Raw genomic sequence first — 23,862 nt, 5'->3', positions numbered from 1 at the left:
CATGTGTTTTATACCTATGGTGAAATGTCACATTAAATTTCATTAAGTATCTGTTCTATTAGACATTGTAAATACTAAATCAAACCAAAGGATCAAAGTCCTCAGCATTGAAATGTGGAGTAAGGGAAATCCTCTTTTCCCTATGGTCCAGGAGCATAGGAAAGGGTAAGAAACAGATCATACTCCAGAGAGAGAGTAATGAAAGTTTAGCTAAGGAAAGATAGGAACTGTGACTATAAGGATTTTGTAAATCAGATTTGGTTATTAACCTCTTTCTCACTGAAACTTGTTTAGCTTAGTCAGTTGAGGTAATTCTATAATGAAAGTTGATGGACAATTAAAAATAGCTTTCAGGTCACTTTTTGCAGGACATATATAGAGTTTAGAATAAAATTTTAAAAATTTATTGTTAATCCTTAGCCCAGAGATTCTTAACTTGGGGGCTCCTGGATGGTCTTCAGAAGTACCATGGAGTGTTTCATTGTTTGGAAAATTATGTTTATTTGTCCACCTGTGCATTTTTCTGGAGCTATAGAGCCTTTTTTTTTTTTTCATTTTCAAAACAATTCTTCAGTCAAAAAACTACCTTAGACTCACCTCCATTGTTTTTAGAAAAATGTTATTCAGCCCTGATTTGCATACATTTTTATTTCTTTATTTTCTTTCTTTAAGTGTTTACTTTCTTACATAGGGGAACAGAATAATAACTTTTACTGTCATTGGAACTTAGAAATTTGGTCAGATTTTCTGTACCTTTTCAATAAAGGACATGAAGAGGCCATAAGGGTTAAAGAAAATGACAAGTCCTTGCCATTATAAAATTTGTTTTGGCATTTATTATGCGATTGTAAAGTCTGTCAGATCTTTGTGGTATAAGGAGACAGTGCTAGGCTGAGGGTCAGAAGTGCTAGACTCTTGGCCCATCCGATGACTAGCTGGGAGGCTTAGAGCTAAGACACTTACCTTCTCTGCATTCATTTTCCTAGCTCCAAAATGAGAGATTTTTCTTTTATCTTTAATGTTCCTCCAGCTATACAGTTCTGTGATTTGGTATTTCCTCTTTAGAGGCTAGAGAGTATTACTAACTCTGGCTAGGAAATATTTAGGAAATATGATTTCAGTTCTGATTTCTGTTGAGGTTAGATTTTCATTCCTCAAAGTAATCTTTCAAATGTTTACATGGTATTAATAAGCTTGTCTAATGATCTCTTTTGAGGTATTGTAAATTATTTCCCACTGGTGATAGTAAGATAACTTAAAGTTCTTTTTTTTTTTTTTTTTTTTTTAAGTAGGCTCCACTTTTAGTGTGGAGCCCAACACAGGCTTGAACTCACGACCCCGAGATCAAGACCTGAGCTGAGATCAAAGAGTCGAATGTTTAACGAACTGAGCTACCCAGGCACCCCTAAGTTTTTTTAAAGAAACAATTACCACAAATATTTTTACTCTGATTACAAATATGCTAAATGTTCACTAAAGCAAATTAGTTGGGGACTGTTATAGACACCCCTTTGTTAGCAGGTTTGCGTTGAAAATAATGCCACACATTTCTTTCACAGTGTGTAGATGGAATAACCTTTGAACATGTATTCTTAGTTGGTGAAGTTTTGTCATCATATTTTTTGGCATTTTATTTAGAATGCTCACGTATAAAGAATTGTTGAGTTAAGCTGAACATGTGGATAAAGGTGGGAGATACATCGGGCCCTTTATCAGTATTTGGTTATGCTCTGGAACAGCTCTGTCCAATAGAACTTTCTGTGATGATGAAAATGTTCTGTGTCTGCTCCATTTATTGTGGTAGCCACTAGCATAAGGGGGAACTTGAAATGTGGCTAATGTGACTGAAGAACTGAATTATTAATTTTATTTAACTTTAATGAATTTGAATTTGAATAACTGCATATGGCCAGAGACTGTTATAATGGCCAGCATTGCTCTAGAATTTCCCATTATAGATCATTTCCTTTAGCTACTGATTGACTTCTACTTTCTTTTATAGCCACACTTTTTGAAAGAATAGTGTATATATGCTGTTTTCATTTTCTTATCTCCCATTCTTCATTTTCAAGCATCAGCTCTAATTTATATTTTCATGTGGTTAAAAAAAGCACATACAAAGTTCTCTTCCTCTTTCATCTTTAGGCCTGCCCTAAGAGGGATGCATTTTTTCCCAGTTTGATTTCTACTTATCTTGTGGTGGTCGCCATAATTAATATAAAATATTTTTATATATTTTTTCTTAAATGTTAACTTTAGACAATAATTATAGACTGTCCTTTATTAAAGAAGAGGGTTTAATGAATATTAACTCCTACTTCCCTTCTCTATCTAATTTGGATGATTATATTTTAATGCTTAATTCTTCTCTTGCTTAACTTTGTGATTTCAAATACTTTCTATGTCTTCTCTGTTAACTCTATGCAGTATCTCTTGGCTTTCCTCTATGAGAGCCGCTTCCCTTCTGGCTCTCCTTTGCTTCCATTTCTCACCTTCATTCAGCCTACATTTCCTTTTACCGTATCAAGTTTGGTGACATTTACTTTGTTCCATTACCACAATTATGTCTTCTGTGTCTTGTCTATAGATGGATACTGAAAGTTGAAAACAAATGACTGTTTTGTCCTATCAATCTTTGTGCCACAGGAAGGAAAAAGTTCTTAGTATGAAGATCAAAGTGAATTTCCTTTATTTCATTTAATCAGTTGCTCAGAATATTTAAGTTTGCTCTATATTTATACTGACTTTCTTGTTCAATTTTTGTTTTTCCCGGAGTTTCAAATTGCTTTTACCCTCTTGTTTATACATGAATAATATCTTCTGGTCCTTTAGTTACTGTCTGTGGCATGGAATCCGCTTTCATTCCAGAGATAATTCCCAAAGCTCTTTGACCCCTGCTCCAGCACTGATTGCTTGCTGGGCCCACTGCACACCTCTTATCCTGGGACTTGCTAACGTCACACTCCTGGGTTGTATCTACTATTTCCTGGATCCCACTTCTTCCTCTTTGGTTTTCTCCCTCAAGTTTCTGAAAGAAATCATCAGAATGGGTGTATAGAAGGTAAACCCTAAGTTCTTAAGAATCTGAGAATATTTTTACTTTTCTATTACACTTGGTTGATAATTTGGCTAGATATAGAATTCTAGGTCCATAATCCTTTACCCTGAGAAATTCGAGGCATTGTTCTATTGACTATTAGTATCTGCTGTTGCAGTTGAGATGTATGATGTAATATCTAACTTTTAGTTCTTTGTATGTGATGTACTTTTTCTCTGTGGAAGCTTTAGGATTCCTTTATTTTTATTCTGACCTTGCATAAGGTGTGTCTAAATATGTTGTTGTTTTTTTTTTCTCCTCTCATTGCACTATGAGGCACCAGTGGGACCTTTTGGACTTGAAGACATGTGACTTTCTGCAGTTTTAGAAAATAGTATATTGACCTTCTGGATCATTTTCTATAAGCCTTATATCTTCTTATATTCTGGAAGATTTTTTTCACTTTATAGTCAAGCCTGTCTTTTATTTTTTTTTAATTATACCAAATTATATTTTTAATTTCTAAGCAAGAGACCTTTCTTGGTGTTTGATTGTCCTGTTTTCTTTGATGCTTATTACAAATGCATTATCTTGGGGCTCCTGGGTGGCTTGGTTGGTTAAGCGGCTGCCTTTTGCTCAGGTCATGATCTCAGAGTCCTGGGATCAAGTCCCTCTCCCTCTGTGTGCTCTCTCACTCTCTCAAATAAATAAATAAAATTAAAAACAAACAAACAAAAACATTGCATTATCTTCTAGGAACTCTCTTGGGAGTATACCTGTTAGAATTTTATTACATTATCTTCTGTATCTGAATTTTCCTTCTCTTCTTAGTCTTTTGTTCTGTTTTCCTATCCTGGTTCTTCTCTTTTGTGCTGTTGGTTTTCCTCGTATGTCTGGTGATCCTTTATTGCCCATCATAGTTAAGAATAAATGACTAGACTGAATGTTATAGGTGGTTGGCATAGGTTTTCTCTTCTGGGGTGTAGGTCGGTCTAGGTCTGTTTTCCCAATAGGCTTTCCCTTCAACAGTTGCTTTGTATATATGGACATGCTCTGTTAACTGCAGGCTTCCTTCTAGGGTATGTAAGTAGTATCCAGCTATTTCACTGGGGCTACCACGTTTGCTCTCCCCAATGCTGTTTTTTTTTGCTTTTCAGAATGGGTGGGGCAAGTAGGGAGCACCGCCTGACCAACATAACTGTAAGGTAGATGAACTTTCAAGTTGTTCTCCAATTTTTAGCCTACTTCTCACTTTCTCCCTCTGTACAGTCAGCTTTGAGCTAGCAGCCTTTTTTGGGTTCTCCCAGAAAGACTGGCTTTTACCTGTAGCTTCCTTATAACATATACATGTTCAGAACTGTGGCTTTTGTTCAATTCATTCTTTCATACAGTTCCCATCCACTTTCAGTCTTCCAGAAATGTGTCTAAATATGTCCTTTGCTAATAACTCTCTTCCTAGACCATAATCTTTACTGATGTGGGTTTATTTATTTTTTAATTTCCTCGCTGTCAGTGAAAGGAGGTGAGTCTGTAGTCTTGAACTAGGAGCTCTGTCTCCCCAATTCTCTCCCTAATAGGTCATTTCGCCTAAACTACTCCTGCTAAGGGCTTCGGTGGCCTCCAGGTTAGTGACTCCAGTGTACTTTTCTTCTGTCTTTGTGTTTCTAGGTCTTACGGTAGTATTATATACGGATAACCACTCCCTCTTGGTTTCCTTCATACCACATTCTTGTAGTATTTCTCTAACCATTCTGGCTGCTCCATTTCAGTCTGCTTTGCTAGCTTCTCCTCTCTGTGCAGCTCTACATGTTGACTTCCTCATGTGTCAGTATTGATTTCTTTTCTCACTTGATTCTTTTTCTCTAGATAATCTCAGTCATTCTCATTGCTCCCAATACTGTCTATATGCCAGTGACTTCCAGTTTTGTATCTTCGCCTAGATGACTCTCTTGAGTTTCTGACCCACGAGTCCATCTGCTTAGATGGGTATTAGGATAAATCATCAGGCACTTAAACTTATCCTGTTCAAAGTGGAATTCTTGATAGCTTCCCTTCCCCTAAATCTATTCTTACCTTCTCCATCTCTATAGTATCACTGCCCACTCAGTTGCACATGCCATCTTGATCTGTGTGTTTCCTTTACTCCCTACTTCTAGTTCATCACTCTTAGATCTTTTGCCAAAATAGTTCTCAAATTTACCCACTTCTCTCCATCTCTGTAGCCAACATACCTTCATTGGAGCTATCATCATCTTTCTCCTAGACTACCACAATGGCTTACTGGTCTCCCTACTTCCATTCCTGGATCTTCCAGTTAACACAGCATTTAAGAAATATAAATTGAGTCATTGCCAAACCTTCTCCATGTTTCATTGCTCTTGGATTAAATTATAAAATTCTTAACATGGCTTAAAAAGCTCTGTAAGAAATAGTTTCTGTACACCTCTCCAATCTCATATTTTTCCAGTTCTCCCTTGTTGCTGTGTTACACTAAATTGGCCTCACTTCTTTGCTTTTTCCTATTTTGGGGAGTTCACATATGTTGTTCTTTCTGCCTGTAATGTTCTTTGCTCTGCTTTCTGCCACATATGTAATCATTTTTAAATTTTACTTCTTCAGAGATGCCTTTCCTGATCATCTTCAGTTTACAGTAGGTATTTATACTCCCTCCATCCCCAAGATTCCCAGATATGAGTTAATACATGTATTAAAATGTGAACTTGGCAGACTTTTTTACAAGGATACCAATAAAGCCTTAAGGAATATAAAAGTCTCTGTATTTGATTGTTTGATGTGGCATTGCTGGTATATTCCCTGCTAAAATAATTTAGGCATTCAGAAGCCAGACCCTTCTATTGGAATACACTTCTAACTACCATGATGAATAATGAGATGATTGTGGTGCCAGTCTGTGGCTAAATGATGCATGTTTATTCTGTTTTAATTTTATCTACAGTATTGAGGAGGACTGTTCAAACTCGTCCTGCTCCAAGAATTCCTCCAACTGTGGAAATAATTGAGAAGGAACAAAATTGGGAAAAGAAGACCTTACCTACTGACACAGACAATCAGAATTCAAGTGAAGAGAGTCGTCTCTTCACTCAGAGGTGGAGGGTGTCTCACATGGGGGAAGATCTGGAGAACAAAGCCCAGGCTCCTTTTGTTAACCTCTCACAGCCCTTCTGTAGTTCCCATTCAAACACTCAGCAGGCCAGAATCCCCGAGTTCTCAGAAGAGCCCCTGGTACTGGGAGACGGGCAGCAGCTTAGAACAAATGAGGCGTTAATACAAAGAAAAGACATCATGGCACGAATTGCTGAGTTGACACTGCAGAATTCAGCTATCAAGGCACATCTGAATAATATTATTGGGCCAGGAGGAGAGCAAGGGGATGGAGTTCGGGAATTAAACAAACAAGAGACAAGTCACGTGAGCGACATGACTGCAGTGAGTACCAGTTAAGGGTTGACTAGGGACATTTAGGAATTTAAGTACTTTGCTGGAGCAAAGTGATCCTGGATATCTTCAAGGCTGCTAGTAGAAGGCTCATGCTTTGTTTTGTCCTCATCACAAAATAAGAAAAGTTATTTATCAGTTTATTGAACATATATAGTAAAAGAGGACAACATAAAATAGAAAATGAGGAAAATGAATGAGAAAAATAGGACAAAGGTAAAATGTGTAGGAAAGCTGAAATTAAGCTGCAAATGAAGTTATAAATATAAAAGGCAGAATTAGTATGAGTTGAAAGCCTGCCATACAACTACATTTTAATTGAAAGCATTTTTACTCTTACAGGGGCTCATACAAGAGAATTAAGTGTAGCTGGCCCTCAATTCATGAGGAGTTAATTTTTTAGGACACAGAATGCATTTTCCTATAGAAATGATGTTTTAAAGGATTATTAAAGTCAGACTTTAATGTATGTATGAATCATCTGGAGATCTTGCTAAAATGCAGTTTCTGATTGAGCAGTTCTGAGGTGGTACCTGTGCATTTTTGACAAGTTCCCAGAGGGTACCGGACCGAGGATTATACTTTGAATAGCAAAAATCTGCTTATTATAGTGAAGGAATTTTGTAGGCTAACCTGGTAACTTAAATCTTCATTTTCTTGTTCGTGGGGAGGAAAGGGATTCTAAATTCCAGCTGGGGAGTGTTTATAACACACGTTCTCATACTGGTCCCAGTGATGGGAGATACTTCCTTTTACCCCTTTGTGAGCCAGAGTGGCTCTTGTCAGGGTTCTGATAGGAGATGGAAGAGTGTTTTAGCAGTGGGAAGGAGCTGGGCAGCTTTATGGATTAGGGGTTCCAGAGGTGATTGCTTCTATAAAGGGCTTTACCAATGATAGATTGAGGGCTTTCATGAGGAAGTTTAGGAAGGGGTGGGGGTGGGGGATAAAGGCCACCTCTGTCAGCACAGGCTCATAGGAAGTAAGGGCAGTATGAGTGTGGAGTCACAGAAGGGACTGGTAGTCTTTTACCAGGAAGAAGTCTTAGGAGTAGGCAGCAGCCATCGGTGTAGATGTGTGTAAGTACAGACTGCCTTAATTTTGAGTCATTGGAGGCATTTCTGTGTTTGCAGAATTTTGAAAGTTATTCAAAACAGGTAACTAACTCTTGGTTTTTAAAAAGGCAACAGAGTTAAAAATTGAGCTTGCCTGCTTTTCTAATTCATATATAGATCAGGCTAGTGAGGACAATCTATTATTATTGTCCTCACCACCCTCTTTGTCATAATCTGAATTTCAGAGTGATCTTTAATTTAAACTGTTTTGCTTATCTCTTTTTTTTATTAATGTGCATAAGTTATAAAATAGTGATTTCTATTAGGAATTGTTTTATCCCAAAGGGTTATATTTAACTAAATGAAATAATCAAGAATGACACATATATTCCTCTCAGGAATTTTCATATTAAACTTATGTTATATTCCTTGGGTGGCTTTTTTACTCTACCTCTCATATTCCTTTCCGGTCACCACATTTCTCAAATTAGATATCTGAGGCCAAACATGGCTTGGGGCGGCTGACCCCTGGTCAAGAAGAGTGATAAGATTCCTAGAAATCTTTGCCAAATAACTCATGGTACATATATGACGATTGGGATGATAGAAGCATCTCTTGAGTACAGCAGATCCTCTTTTCTATATTGAGATTCAAACCACAGATCTATCATTAATAGACCTGTTACTTAGAAGTCAGGTCACCAGCAGTACTGTCTTTGCTCATGGGATCTTTTGTGTACCTCAACAGACCCGAAGAGATTCGGGGAAGCTTTGTCCCACAGACATTCTCCGTGGACAAAGGGACTAGAGGGCTTATGTGGCACCAGTATCAGAAGGATTAGTATCCCTTTTCTTTAGCCCTAATTTTTCAATTAAATGACGTTTATTCTTTGCCTGCTATTCAAGGTTACATATAGTAAGGGCTGTGAATACTAACTAGCTGGCTCTTAGTGGAAAAGTTAATTTTTACAAAAAGTCAAAATTGTTTGGATTGTTTTTAATGTGGAATTTGTGCCTTTTTTTTTTTTTTAAGACTTTTCCAGCAACACAACCTCTAACACCAAGTAGCATGGAGGAACGGATTGCAGAATTGAATCGGCAGAGTATGGAGGCTCGTGGAAAACTCTTGCAGTTAATAGAACAGCAGAAACTTATTGGCCTGAATCTTTCCTCTCCACTGGTGTCACCCATTCCATCACCTCTCAGAGCATGGACTGGTTGGTCACAGATTCATGATTTAAAAGCCAGGCACATGAGAGTTTTCACTTTCTTGATTTTGCGAGTATATATTGAGCTGAAAGAAATCTCAAAGCATATATTTCAGTGCCTTCAATTTTACATAGAAAGAAACAGACCTAAGTCACAGACTAAGTGACAGAAATAAGACTAGAAGGCCAATCTCCTGGTAGAAAGCTATTCCATGGTGCCTGCAGTTAATCTTTGGTGTCTAAGTTCTTAAGTTGCCTGATGTGTAAATGGGATTCATTACAGTGTATGATTCACTTAGGACCTATGTAGTGGCTAAGTATAAAACATCAGCATCAAAATGTTAATTTAGAATTTCATCAGCAACAAATTACAAGTTATTTTATTAAACCAGTTAAAACATTTTCATTTGTAAATTAAACTTCCCATTCTGTTGTTTTCTTAAGAATGTGATAAACTAGAGGGGATTCTGAATAATAGAATAGTAACTGAAAAATTAGTTGTCATAATATTTACATACAAAAAAATATTGATGAAATGAAGTAGATCTTAAGTTGTTCTTTGGCAAAAATTGAATTACTAAGACCCTAAGGGATAGAACTGTATGAAGGCTATAGAGAGACTAATTTTGGCCCAGTATAAAAGAAGGTTCTAATAGTGAGGGATAGAAAATAATTATATCAGTAAGGAGTATGTTCCTTGAGGTGCTCAAGTATTGGTGTTTTAGAGGTATTCATCTGTCCTGAGGCTGGCTGAAGTAGGCTTTCTTTAAGGTATCTGCCAATAAGACTTAAAGAATTTTTTTTATTCCAGTATAATTAACATACAGTGTTATATTAGTTTCAGGTGTACAATATAATGATCCAGCACTTCTATACATTACTCAGTGCTTAGTGTGCTCTTAATCGCCTTCACCTGTTTCACCCATCCTCCCACCCACCTCCCTCATGAGACTTTTTCTCTCAGTTACAAATCATTCTTTTTTGAAACTTCAGACCTAGAAAGTAGACTCTTAAAAATTACTGGAAAATGACAGATAATGCATTTCCCCAGGGCCCTTTCTCTTTGCTATTCTAGGCTTCTTCAAATGACAGCTTAGTCTGCTGTTCTTCATAGTCACGAAGCGTAGAGGCAACTTCTGATTAAATCACTCGATACGTTTGAACATCTACTACCTGCCGCCCTGTTCTGGGCCCTGGGGAAACTGCTTTGAACAGGACAAATCCCTGTCCAGCATTATGAGATAATGTTAGGTGGTGCTAAGTGCAATGAAGAAGAATAAAGCAAATTACTCTTAAGAATAATTTTGTAATTGGGGGGGCACCTGGGTGGCTCAGTCAGTTGGGCGTCTGCCTTCGACTCAGGTCACGATCCTGGATCCCTGCTCGGCGGGAAGCCTGCTTCTCCCTCTCCCTCTACCTCTCCCCTCTGCTTGTTCTCTCAAGTAAATAAATAAAATATTAAAAAAAAAAAAAGGATAATTTTGTAATTACATTAGACATCTTCTGTTTCAATCGTTCTTTAAGGTTAAAAGTACTTCATGTCTATTATCTTATTTAGTCCTCAACACACCCTGAGAGTAGACAGAGCTGATGTTATAGCTTTTTGATATGTAAGTAAACTGAGGGAAAAGTTAAGTGATTTTTCTGAAGTTCTAAAGCAAATTGGTAAATTTGCAAACTGTGTTCTTTTCATTCCAGTGGTTATATCTCCAGAATATTCTTTTTTGGTAATATCTCCAAGATATTCCTTTTTAAAAGTAAAATTCTTGGTGTCACGGGGACCTTTGTGCGCTATGATGATAAAGATATAATCATATGCCATACAAAACCTCTTTGGTTTCTAGGGTAATGGAGGAATATGTTATACAATTAAATACGGTTTCATTACGCACTAAAGCCGTGAAGATCACTGATTTTAAGTAGTGATTCATAAGAGCCTCTGTGAAATTGTCTAGTATAGACATTAAGTCTTTCATTAGTAGATAGTTAGTAAATATTTGTTAATTGATAATCTAACTTGTGAAATATTGAAAATGAACACAGTTATACTTGCCATTGGCCATATGAACTCTTCAGCCAACTTTCCCCTCCTAAGTTAATGCCTTCAGGAATCTAATAATATAGTAGATTTAGAGGATTTAAAGTTTTATTGAATGACTTCAGAAATTTTCCTTTTTCTTTTTAATTTTTTTGAAAATTTTAGATAAGCTGTTTTTGACAAAAATCTTAAGATTTTTAGGGCTAGCTCTTAATTTCTGTTTTTCACTTCCAGATCTGACATGATACCACTTGTCTGAAGATTCTGGCTTTCTATGAACTGGCATGCTACTGAATTGACACTAGTAACTAAAGTTTCTTGTCTCACAGTTCATTTTGAAAAAAATCCTTCAAGGGTGTCTGTGGGCCATAATGAAAATATAGAAAGAATCTCCAAATTTGTAATGTGAAATTTGCAGTAAGATAGAAATCAAGTTAAATTTTTATTTTATTTTAATGAAAGATAATGAAACTAATATTTATTTTTATATTTTAGAAGGAGGAAAGAGGACAATTGAAGTATCTATTCCAGGAGCTGAAGCCCCAGAAAGCTCAAAATGCAGTACTATCTCTCCTACCAGTGGGATAAATACAAGAAGGTAGGGTTACAACATGCACAGTTACTTTAAAAAATCAAGAATGTGGTGTTTCTTTCTCTTTGTGAAAAAAGGAAGTGCACAGTATCTGACTTAGGTTCAGACAGACTGACTCCTGTGGAGAAAATAAAGCAATTGGAGAGAAGAATTTCTGGGGAAAAAAAAGAGGAGTGAGGAACAAGCCTTAAGTAGAACAGTGTGGGTTGGCTATTGAGGACAAAAATAGGATAATGGCACATATATAGAGTGCTTTATAGGTTATAAAATTAGGAGATAACATATGACGGGGGTACGTTGACCAGTAGTATTTTTCTCCTTTACAATAAATGAAACTGAAGCTCATTGAGCTAATTGGGTGGTTTGCTTAGATGGGTCACATGGTTGGTAAAGGGTGGCACTGAGGATGGACCTGGCTCTTCTGTCTCCCCTCTCTGTGCTTACCTCGACACTGTGCTGCCGTTCAGGGCTCTTTACTCTTCCGCTGCCGGGCCTTCCCCCCGCCCCTGCACATGCATCTTTCCCCTTTAGTGTTAAAAATGTTAGAGCATGATAGTGTAATGGTGGATATTGTCATTATACACTCATCAAAACCCATAGAATGTATAACAAAAGGGTGAACCCTGATGCGAGCTATGGATGTAATTAATAATGTATCAGTATTATCTCATCAATTGTGATAAATGTAGCAACCTGATGCAAGGTCTTAATAATTCGGGGAAACTGTGGGGGAGGTGAGGGCTATATTGAAACTCTCTGTTCTTTACACTTAATCCTTTTGTAAACCTAAAACTACTCTAAAAAAGGAAGTCTAATAATTAAAAAAAAACAAAACAGCTTAGGGTGGTAAAAATATGTTACAAATAATTTACCTCATTTGGACCTAACTCAGCCATTGCCAATACTGAGATTTGTCAGTCTTACATAATTTTTTGAAGGTTAATGATGATAGATCACTCTCCTACTCTCTTTTATTTCTCATAAATAGATCTTCAGGGGCTACTAGTAATTCTTGTTCTCCATTAAACGCCACCTCAGGAAGTGGGCGATTCACACCTGTTAATCCAAGAGCAAAGGTATGTGATAAAATGTAATTGTGAAATGTGTGTAGGGGTCGGGAGAGTGGGGTGGGGGAAGGTGGCTGATTTAGTGATTTCCATTCTTTTTTTTTTTTTTTAAGATTTTATTTATTTATTTGACAGAGAGAGATAGTGAGAGCAGGAACACAAGCAGGGGGAGTGGGAGAGGGAGAAGCAGGCTTCCCGCGGAGCAGGGAGCCTGATGCGGGGCTCGATCCCAGGACCCTGGGACCATGACCTGAGCCGAAGGCAGATGCTTAACAACTGAGCCACCCAGGCGCCCCTAGTGATTTCCATTCATAATTAAATTCTTGTTATCCTACAGGTGACATAAAATTCTCAGAAGAAAAGAATTCCTAATTCACCTTTACTAGAAAAAACCTTTAAGCCATATAGTCTCTTTTGTGTTCTGGGGTAGCTAAGGAATAAGATAAAATTCAATAAGATTTCAACATAGACTGGAAATTACTGGTTTCAGGCAAAGCATTCTAATAATGTGGCAGGACATACAGGTGTGCCTCGAAGTAGTAGTTACACTGAGATATTGGTTCCCTCAGTGCTTGCTGTGGCTGTGTGGGACTGGGTTATCCAGAGCCCTGGGGCCACTTTCCTTGTCACTTAACCTAGTATGCTGTATCTGAGTGTGCCACTGGTTAGAGAAGTTGTGGTTAATCAATGTCATACATATTCTTCATGTGTTCTGATTTGCTGTAGGTTAGACCAAATAGTGAGTGCTTCAGTAAATATTGAATAGTTATAGCCCAGATTAATTTATATTCTCAGATATCCCCATTGTCTAGCCCTAGAAGATTTGTCCTTTGCTGTTTCTTATATCCTAAAAAAGTTTTAATAAATAAATAAATATTTATTTGAGAGAGAGAGCGCACATGTATGCACACAGACAAATGGGGTAGGGACAGAGGGAGAGGAGAGAGACTCTCAAGCAGACTCTCTGCTGAGTGTGGAGCCCAGCCTAGGGCTGCATCCCACAACCCTGAGATCATGATCTGAGCTGCTTAACCAACTGAGCCACCCAGGCACCCCTAAAAAAGTTTTAAAGAGGCTGTTTTATATAATTTGCCCTTAGTTTCTGGAATTTAGTAACAATTTTAATTTACTAAGATCAAATAACTTTATTTTAAAAAGTTATTTTTAAAAAGTTGTACCTATAATTTGTATAAAATACTGGATTTATCCTTTATTTAAAAATAAGGTTTCCTCAATCAATCAGGGGACCTGTTGACCAGGGAATCAGTTATTTGGGAGTGGCTCTTTTAGAGAATAAAAACTGCCAGTAGCAATTTAATTTTCAGTACCGTTTGATGACAAAGGATAACTTCTGTGTACTTGGTCTAAATAATTATAAACCTTAAATGGGCTCATGTTTCTGATTACTTTCTAAATCCATCTTGCATCTTTGTTCAACAGATTGAGAAACAGAATGAAGAAGGCTGGTTTGCTCTTTCTACCCACGTGTCATAAGTGAAGTTAGTTGTACAGAATTTTTTTTCAGTAGTATATTCTTGAGCTTCCACTCCCCTTTCCCTGCTCCTGCTTTCAAGTTTTCATGTCCTTTTAGATAAAACCTACAAAGATCTTGTAACTTAGTACTTATGGAACAAAGAATAAAGAAATTATTTAAATCTTGGATCTTTTCAAATAAATTTCCAACAACTAACCAATGTACAACCTCCTGTGAATAAAATTTTGATTATAGGGAAATTGAAGTTTTATATTCTAATAATTTCATAAGTATTGTAAAGTTTTGCTGAGTAACACATTTTTACCTTTATCATCTTTATTCAGGTTTTTTTTTTTTTTGGTCTAGTATATCTTAAATGATTTGTTTCTTTTATTTTTTTCTGAAGAATTAAGTTGCTTTGCATATAACTTACAATAAAATGGCTCTGGGTGATTAAAGTCTGGCTTTCAGAAAAATTTAACACTCCCTTTGATTTCTTTTTGGGAGGGAAGTTACTGTTGTCCATGGCTTTTTCCACTGAGTGGAATGTATAGCTTTAAAAAGTAGGTGTGGGAACATCTGTTTATATTTGTTTATGCAGATAAGAGTGATTGTATATATCATAAAATTCTTATACAGGCTTTAAATGTGAAAATGTCATCAATAATGGTAATGTACATCAAATAAATAATGCTCATAGAGCTCGTGTCTAAATGCAGTAACATTGATTTAGTGTTTGAAACAGAAATGAGTACAAAAGGTTGCTGTCAACTTTCCCGCCCTGAATCTACTACGCATTCAGGGTTGTTTTCTTCAAAGCACCTGTTTGGCTCTCAGACACTGGCTTTTATTTTAACTTGCTTTTTAAATTATCTCTGTCCTTTCACTGGGATGGAAATTCTCAACCTGGTGTAGTGGGAGTAGGGCAGGGGAAACACATTGAAACTACTTGGGGAACTTTCTCAGACAACACTGTCCCTCCTCCTGGAGTTTTTCGTATTCTACGAAGTGTCATATGCAACTTTCATTTGGGCCTCTTCATTGTGGTGGCAAAAATACAATTTTTCTCTGGTATCACTGATTTTATTTACATGAAGTCATCTGTATTCATTTGCATTATTGAAGATTCTTCCATCTGTATTGTACTTTTTTGAAGCTTGGTTTTTAATAAATACTATCCCTGTCTGGAATATAAAACCGTTTTTTTTTTTTAATAAGAAACTTTTTTTTTTAAGACTTTATTTATTTATTTGAGAGAGAGAGAGAGAGCGAGCACATGAGAGGGGGGAGGGTCAGAGGGAGAAGCAGACTTCCTGCTGAGCAGGGAGCCTGATGTGGGACTCGATCCCGGGACTCCAGGATCATGACCTGAGCCGAAGGCAGTCGCTTAACCAACTGAGCCACCCAGGCGCCCCTATAAAACCGTTTTAATACCATTAATGTCAAGTTTTCTGCTTGGCTTGTGAATGCATTCTTTTTTTTTTTTTAATTTTTTGAAGTTTTTATTTAAATTCCAATTAGTTAACATGCAATGTAATATTAGTTTCAGGTGTACAATACAGTGATTCGACACTTCCATACATCACCCTGTGCTCATCACAAGTGCCCTCCTCAATCCCCATCACCCATTTCACCCATCCCCCGACCCACCTCCCTGCTGGTAACCATGTTTGGTCTCTATAGTTAACAGTCTGTTTCTTGGTTTGCCTCTCTCTCTTTTTTCCCCTTGCTCATTTGTTTCTTAAATTCCACATATGAGTGAGATCATAAGGTATTTGTCTTTCTCTGACTGACTTCTCTTAGCATGCTATTCTCTAGTTCCATCCACGTTGTTGCAAATGGCAAGATTTCATGTGAATGCATTCTTTGGACTTAAATTTTTCTTAATGTTCTTCAACTGGTTGGCTGTTTACTTTTTTCCCTTATATTCCTTTAAACTTCAAAAGCCATGATTCTCAACTTTGGGAGCATTGAAAAAAAGACCAAACTGACTACCTTGAGCCCTTGGGATGACTATCTATCTATCTATCTATCTATCTATCTATCTATCTATCTATCATCTATCTATCTATCTATCATCTATCTATCATCTGTCAGAGAGAGAAAGTGCTTGTGAGCTTGGGACAAGCAGGGGAAGCGGCAGGCAGGGGGAGAAGCAGGCTCCCCGTGGAGCAGGGAGCCCCAAGCGGGACTCAATCCCAGGACCCTGGGATCATGACCTGAGCTGAAGGCAGATGCTTAACCAACTGAGCCACCCAGGCGTCCCTTGGCATGACATTTTAAGAAGCTGCTTAAGGTGATTTAATGTGCAGCCAGAGTTGAGAACCAGTGCTCACTGGCAACCTGTGGAACTGACATTTAAGTATCCATCCTGCTAATATTTGTTTTTGTTGATAAACTTCGAAAGTAGGTTAAAAAAACTCCAAGAATAGATACAGAGAAAGATACAGAGAAAAGAGCTTGCATTCTTAGGCTTTCTAAAGCAGTGCTTCTCAGCTTTGGCTGCCATTAGAGTCACATAGGGACCTTCTAAAATTCCCAATGGCCGAGTCTCACTCCAGACCAGTTAACTTAGACTCTGGGAGTATGACACAAACAATATTTGAAGAAACCTCCTCACATGATTCCAGTGTATAGCCAAGCTTGGGAAACGTTATGAAGATATTTATCATCCCATATCATAAATTGGTGCATGTTTGGTTTTAAGTAACACTACTTTGGGCCCTCTTTATCAGCTTTCAGAGCCAGCTGCACCAGTGGGTCTCAAAGTATGGCCCTGACCAGCAGTGTCAGGATCACCGAGGTGCTTGTTAGAAATGAAAGTTCATGGGCCCTACCCTAGACCCATTGATCAGAAAATGTCTGTTTTAATAAGCCCCTCATGTGATTCTGAAGCATACTCCAGTTTGGGAACCATTGATCTTAGCATCACAGAGGGGTGAGCTCTGCTATATTTGATGATGTACTACATTTGTATTCACTTTTCTAGTCCAAACTCAGATTACTTGTATTTCTTGTGTTAGGACTCAAGTTTTTGGCTAATATATGACTTCTCCAAAATGCCCCAGGGGCGCTTGGGTGGCTCAGTCCATTCTGCCTTTGGCTCAGGTCATGATCCCGTGGTCCTGGGATGGAGCCCTGAGTCAGGCTCCCTGCTCAGTGGGGAGCCTACTTCTCCCTCTCCCTGCCCCTCCCCTGCTTGTGCTCTCTTTCTAATAAATAAATAAAATCTTAAAAAAAAAAATAAATGCCCCAGAAAGCTGCTAATCACTTGCTAAACTTTAATAAAATTTGCAGTTTTCCATATTACAGCTTGGGAGAGAAACTAGATTGGTAATTAAATCCATAGTTAATGATATAATCATTCCTGTGCTGTATAGTGAGATCATTTAAGTTAGCAGAATTTAATAATAATTTACTGTTTACTAAGTGCCAGGCATGGTTTTAGCCACTTCTCATGATTTTAAGACACCTTTATGAGGTAGATACTATTCCTTCTTTTGCAGATGAAGAAACTGAGGTACCAGGAGGTAAGTACCCTCTCAAAGTCACACAACTTAGGCGTGAGGGCCCTGGGATGACATATAGGAAGTCTTTGTACAAAGCTGACACTATGCTGCCATCTTACAGTGAATATGGTATGGAAGCACAATAATGATAACAATAATAATAATAATTATAGCTATTCTTACTGTGCCATAACTGTGGTTATCTCATTAAAATCTCACAGTAAAACTGAGTTAGACATGTTTGAATGCCACCCACCTCCCCTTTACAGATGAGGGAATTGAGCCCTGGAGGTGAAGTAAGTTGCCTAATGTCAGGGTGTATGAGGTAAAGCAGGACTTGAAGCTCTTTTTTTTTTTTTTTTAAAGAGAGCACATGAGCGGGGAAAGGGGGTGGGGGGCAGAGGGAGAGGAAGAGAGAATCTTAATCAGGCTCCATGCTCAGCACAGAGCCCGATGCAGGGCTCAATCCCACGACCTTGAGATCATGACTTGAGCCAAAATCAAGAGTCAGTTGCTTAACTGAGTCACCCAGGCACCCCTCTTTTTAAAAAATAATTATTGGACTCCTCCTAACTTGATCTAGCACAGTGGCTAAAGCTGCAAGTATTGCAATCAGAAAGCTTGGATTCAAATGCCATTTCTGCCACTTGGGCTGTGTCCCTGAGTAAATTATCTCATTTTTTCCCATTTGAGTGAGACATGATATATCTTAATAGGGTTGTGAGGAGTAAGAGAGGTGACTATATGTAAATATGTTAAGAACAGGGTCTGACATAATAAGCATTCAGTAATGATGACTGCCAGTTTTTTGGTGCACAAATACACTATTTCCAGATTTTTAAAGATATTATGTAGTGAATTCTTTGTGGTTTTCTCAGATTAACAATTGGACCCAGTGCTTTAAAATTTAGAGATATTTGGAGGTTGAAAGAAAACATGTTGAGAATATTATTTGAAAATGTAACTAACATGATGTTTAAAAATAAGTTTATCCTATGTTTTCTGACTTTTCAGACACCCTGGATATACCATTTAATAACAGTAAAAATAATGTTTTAAGTCAGGAGACTTTAAAAGTCAAGAATAGGGGTGCCTGGGTGGCTCAGTCGTTAAGCGTCTGCCTTCGGCTCAGGTCATGATCCCAGGGTCCTGGGATCGAGCCCCGCATCGGGCTCCCTGCTCGGCGGGAGGCCTGCTTCTCCCTCTCCCACTCCCCCTGCTTGTGCTTCCCTCTCTCGCTGTCTCTTCTCTCTGTCAAAAAAAAAAAAAAGTCAAGAATACTTGACTAAAGAGAACATTTCAATACTACCAAGAAATGCAAGGAATGAAATTTTTGGAAAACTGTGTAACATAGAAACCAATAAACACAAAATATAATACGACCTTTTTAAAATCAACTTTATTGAGAAATAATGTATATATAATTAACTGCATCTAAATTTAAAAAGAACAATTAATTGACTTTTGGCAGATGGAACTACCGCCACAAGACACATTTTTGTCATCTCCAAAAGGTTCCTCCTGTCTCTTCAGTGCATCCCTTGGTTTACTCTAGCCCTGGGCAACCACTGATGTGCTTTTTGTCATCATAGATTCCTTTACATTTTATCTAAAAGGAATCATACATTGTACTATTTTGTAGCTGGCTCTTTCACTCACCATAACTGAGATTCATTCATGTTATGTATTTCAGTTTCTTCCTTTTTACTTCTGAGTAGTATTCCATTGTATGGCTATTTATCCATTTACCTGTCAATGACCATTGGGTTTCTTTCCGGTTTTTGGCTATTGTGAATATAGCTGCTATGAACATTCACAGACAAGGCTTTGTATGGATATAAGTTTTTGTTTCTCTTGGGTAAATACTTCAGACATGGAATGGCTTGGTATATGTTTAACTTTTAAAGAAACTGCCAAGTGGTTTTCCAAAGTCATTGTACCATTTTACATTCCTAACAGCAGTCTACGAGAGTTCCAGTTGCTGCATATCTTCCCCATTGGGTGCTGGCAGTTTTTAAAGTTTTACCCATTCTGGTGGGTGTGGTGTATGTGCATTGTGGTGTGCATCTCCCAGAGGACTACTGTGTTTACTGGCCACTCACACCTCTGATACGGTATTCAAAGTCCTTTGCCCATTTGAAAAATTAGGTTGTAAGTTTTTTTTTTCTTATTCAGTTGTAAGAATCCTTTATATATTCTGAATGCAAAGTCCTTTGTCACTTATTGCAATAGTGTACCCGTTTTTTTTTTTAAGTTTTTATTTAAATTCCAGTTAGTTAACATACAGGATAATACTAGTTTCAGGTGTACAAGGTAGCCATTTTAAAACAATGTTTGGTAACCAGTGACTTTAGGTACTTAAAATTCAGTACTGACCGCTGGCTGCACCACAGAGCAGCTAAAGAGCAAATTGCTAGGGGCGCCTGGGTGTCTCAACTGATTGGGCGTCCAACTTCGGCTTGGGTCATGATCCTGGGGTCCTGGGATCGAGTCCCTGCGTCTGTCTCCCTGCTCGGTGGGGAGCCTGCTTCTCCTTCTCCCTCTGCCTGCAGCTCTGCCTGCTTGTGCTCTCTCTCTCTCTCTCTAATAAATAAAAATCTTTGAAAAAAATCTTAACAAAAAAAAAGAGCAAATTGCTAAATCAAGAAATCTGTCAAGGTAGGCCTATACTTTGTGCGCCCAGCGACATGAGACCAAGGATCCCACAACATAAAATCATTTCCTTGTAAAAGCCAACAGAGATAACAGAGGAAAATAAACAACTCAATAAAAAAGCCTCGCGATGTATCCTTGCGGATGATAGTGTGCAATCTGGGTCCCTTTGGGCCATTGTTTATTAACCGGCAGGTATCTAAGTACTCAAAAGTCATTTTGTTTATCAATATAACATTCTTGAGATAATTATAATAACATAAACTGTATATAAAACTAAAAGGGGATAATAACCTGATAGAATGTTGGGCTTTTCTGTTTGGCTCGAACCCGAGTCACGTGCCTGGAAACAGCCGGGACCAAAGGCCGAGTTAAATTAGAGGGTCTCAGGGCCCCCGCCGGGGAATTTCCCCCGAAAGCCACCTCCAGGCGGCGCATGCGCCTCACGGCCCATCCGACTCCGCCTGCCGGGAGGCGGGGCGGCGTTGCCTGGTGACCGCGGTAAACCGAGACCTGGGGCTGACGCTGCGACTAGGAACCCGCGGCGGCGGCGGCGGTCGGTGCCTTGGGTAAGTTTGGAGCCGGGCAGCAGGGCAGTTCCCACAGCCTCCCCCTCAAATCTTTTAGCGAATCAGGGAGTAGGGAACCCCACTTGGACTTCTCGTAGGCTGAACCAGCGTTCTCCAGGCTCGCTGAGAAGTCCGTCTTTCCTACGGATCAGTTCAACAAACACTGAAGTGACTAGCATTGGCAGGCATAGAGCTAGACGCTGTGGATACAAAGTGGACACGGTTCCTGCCTGCAAGGAGCTCCTAATCCGGCTGGGGTGGAAGACAGCAGACCCCAGGAGTGCCAGTTAGACGGCTCTAAGTGCCTGGGTTCTGGGGTCAAGCCAACCAGCTCGCCCCACACTTAGCTGTGTGACACCTGTCAAGTTGACCCCTCTGGACTTCAGCTTCCTAATATCTAAAAAGAAAGATGATAATGCTTACTTCGTGGGGTTCTTGTTACAGTTAAATAGGATATTGCAGGTAACGTAGGTAGCACATTCATGGCACGCAGTACGTGCAGAATAAATACTTGTTGCACACAAGTAGATATAGTAGCATACACGTACTCACTGTGTCCAGTCCATCGTGAGTTGTCTCAGGTGGCTACTAAGGCTTTTGAGAAGAAGGGACTAAGGAAGGACTAGGAAGCGGGAAGTGACTGGAGATGAGCTACAGACCCAAAGATGAGGGACCTTTGTGCCACGCCAGGGAAGCTGAATTCTTATTCTGTGGCAATGAGGAGCCATTATAGGTTTCGAACAGGAAGAGTAGCACATTAAAGCTGTGTTTTGGAACTACAAGAGGCAGGGTAGAAATGGCCTAGAGAAGGGAGAGACAAGGTATGAGGCTGTGGTAATGGTACAGGTGAGACCACATAACCAGACGAAGGTGGTGACAGTGGGAGTAGAAGGGAGAGGATGAATTCAAAAGGCTCAATGACTGTTCACTTGGCAACGGGACATAGAAACCAACTGCATGGGTGAGCGAGAGGGAAGGATTCAGAGTAATTGCTCTGCTTTTTCATCTGGAAATTGCACCTAATCATAGAGTTGTTTTGAGAAATATCTGAAACAGTATGTGCAGAATCTTTAGAAGTGTGTTTGACACATGATAAACATTCAGAATACATGGGATATTATTATTCTTTGCACAGTGGTGTTTTACATTGTTAAGTAAAAGCTGAGCATCTGCTTTATACGACAATCTCTGAGTCTTAACATGGCCAGCTCTGGCACACAGTGTCCGAGTTTGTGAGACTGAAGACTGACCCTGGAATCTGGGGAATGAATCTAAGTAATGTCAGTTTAGGGACCACTCCATCTGGTTTCCAGCAAACCTCCTTCAAGCAACACATGCCTTTGCACCACTGTGTGCTATGATTTTTTTTTTTTTTCTTTATACTTCCTCAGGGTTGACTCAAAGCTTGATAGTCTACTCAGTGAGTTGGTTAACGGAATTAGCCATAGGCTGGATCAATGAATCTGAATCTAATAAAAGTACATTTAAGATAGTTCTGCAAATAGAATCCAAACCTAACTAGTTCAGTTGTATGAGATGGGACATAGTTGAGAACATACAAAGTATGGTGTAGTCATTCTGGTTGGTTACAAGCTGATTATGATGAGTCAGTATATGATGAGCCTACCACCCCCCAACCCTGGAAGATAATGCAATATTAGGCTGCCTTAAAGGAATATAATGTTCCCAAGAGGTAGAGTAACAGTTCATCCCTTTTGGAAAATGCCTAGATCCTTAAAAGAAGATACAAAATTGGGAGGGCTATTTAATGCATTGGGAATGAACTTCTTGAGCTATCAGGATGCTGAAAAAAATTGAAACCAGGTTAGTGAGGAGTAATTGAAAGAATTGGGAGGCTGTAGCTGGAAAAGAGAGGATCTAGGGAGAAAAGTAAAGTAGCTACAATTATTTGAATGGTTATGGTACACAGGAAAACTTGTTGTATATGTCCCCAGAAGAACAAGGGCCAAATGGATCCAAGTTGCAGGGAGGCAGATTTCAGCTTAGTATAAAATGAATGAAGAACTAGAGCTGAGCATTAACAGTATGTGCTTACTTGCTAACTTGAAATGTTTAAATTGAAGCTGACTGATCATCTCTTGAAGTGTTCCTTCATTTGTTCATTTACTAAGGAATGAATGAAATTATCCTTTCAACCATTTTACATACTGAGTGCCTATGGTGTCAGGCACTGTTCTTAAAGCTCTACTGTATTAACTCAGTGAGATCTCAGAACAACCTTATGAAGTAGGTACTGAACTTTACAGATGAGAAAACCAAGGCACAGAGAGGTTAAACACCTGTTTAACACCTCACAGGAGGTGTAAGAGGGAGAGCCAGGCTGTTAGCACAGTCAGGCAGACTCTAGCCAGTTCTCAGCCTGACCACCACACTAGACTGCTTTTCTAATGGTGCTGAGCTTAATGTTGTAGATGTGTGACTTTCACTGGGTGGGAGGTTGGACTAGATAAGAACTCTTTCAACTCTCTGAAGATTCCATGTCACAGTTATTGAACCCTGGCTGTATTGGAGAGAATTTGTAGTAATTATGGTAAGAACAACTACCATTTTTGAATATCTACTATGTGCTTTATATAAACCCCTGGTCCTTAACCCCGGTTTCTTATCTTTGACTTCACAAAAGAATTACCTAGGGAGTGAGAGCCTGAGAATGGTATGCTCTGAAAGTTTTCTGAGTGATTCTAAAGTGCAGCTGGTGTTGAGAACAATGGGTATAAAAGATCTCATTTAATACTTACAATGACTCTGCCAGACAACCTTATTTATCATCCTCATTTTACATATAAAAGGACTAAGAGTTAAGGGATGCTAGGGACTTGGCCCTTGGCCAAGCTAACCTTTATCCTTGGTCAAACTAGGAGGTGAACTCAAGCCATTCTAGCTCCAAAACCTCACCAGGTTACAGTACAACTTCCCAATCCTTTATTCTAAACAACCTACACCTAACCAACCAACCAACCAAATAAAAACCACCTTATTCCATCTCACCAATTATATTGCTAAGCTCCAGAAGATCAGGAGCCCCTCCTACCTTACCTGCTCAATTGCCTTTCACAGGTTCTTCAGCCACCCTTTCTGAACCAGAAAAACTGAGACAAGATCTCAATATTTTTTGTAGAGTATTGCTAGTTCAGAACACTGGGAAAATTCCTTGGGTTTCAGTATTTTCTTCCATACTGCTCACAAC

The 23,862-nt window shown here is 38.7% G+C and overlaps 2 protein-coding genes across 2 annotated transcripts in view; both read left to right on the top strand.

The window, feature by feature from the left end:
* The window catches only part of SPICE1 (spindle and centriole associated protein 1), a 53,019-nt gene extending 37,928 nt beyond the window's left edge, over window positions 1–15,091 (top strand). Inside the window, exons 14-18 of the mRNA XM_032406552.1 lie at window positions 5,994–6,484; window positions 8,579–8,762; window positions 11,287–11,389; window positions 12,372–12,459; window positions 13,891–15,091. Coding sequence (XP_032262443.1) covers window positions 5,994–6,484; window positions 8,579–8,762; window positions 11,287–11,389; window positions 12,372–12,459; window positions 13,891–13,944 — 920 coding nt within the window. The 3' untranslated portion in view covers window positions 13,945–15,091. The remainder of the gene's footprint in view (window positions 1–5,993; window positions 6,485–8,578; window positions 8,763–11,286; window positions 11,390–12,371; window positions 12,460–13,890) is intronic.
* CFAP44 (cilia and flagella associated protein 44) overlaps window positions 12,376–23,862 on the top strand; it is a 155,355-nt gene continuing 143,868 nt past the window's right edge. The window contains exon 1 of the mRNA XM_032406556.1: window positions 12,376–12,459. The gene's annotated coding sequence lies outside the window, so the exon portion shown is untranslated. The remainder of the gene's footprint in view (window positions 12,460–23,862) is intronic.

The sequence above is a fragment of the Phoca vitulina genome, unplaced genomic scaffold (assembly GCF_004348235.1).
Source record: "Phoca vitulina isolate PV1807 unplaced genomic scaffold, GSC_HSeal_1.0 scaffold8, whole genome shotgun sequence".
In the NCBI taxonomy this organism is placed as follows: domain Eukaryota; kingdom Metazoa; phylum Chordata; class Mammalia; order Carnivora; family Phocidae; genus Phoca; species Phoca vitulina.
Note: the sequence above shows the minus strand (reverse complement) of the source record. Positions and strands in the feature narration are given on the sequence as shown.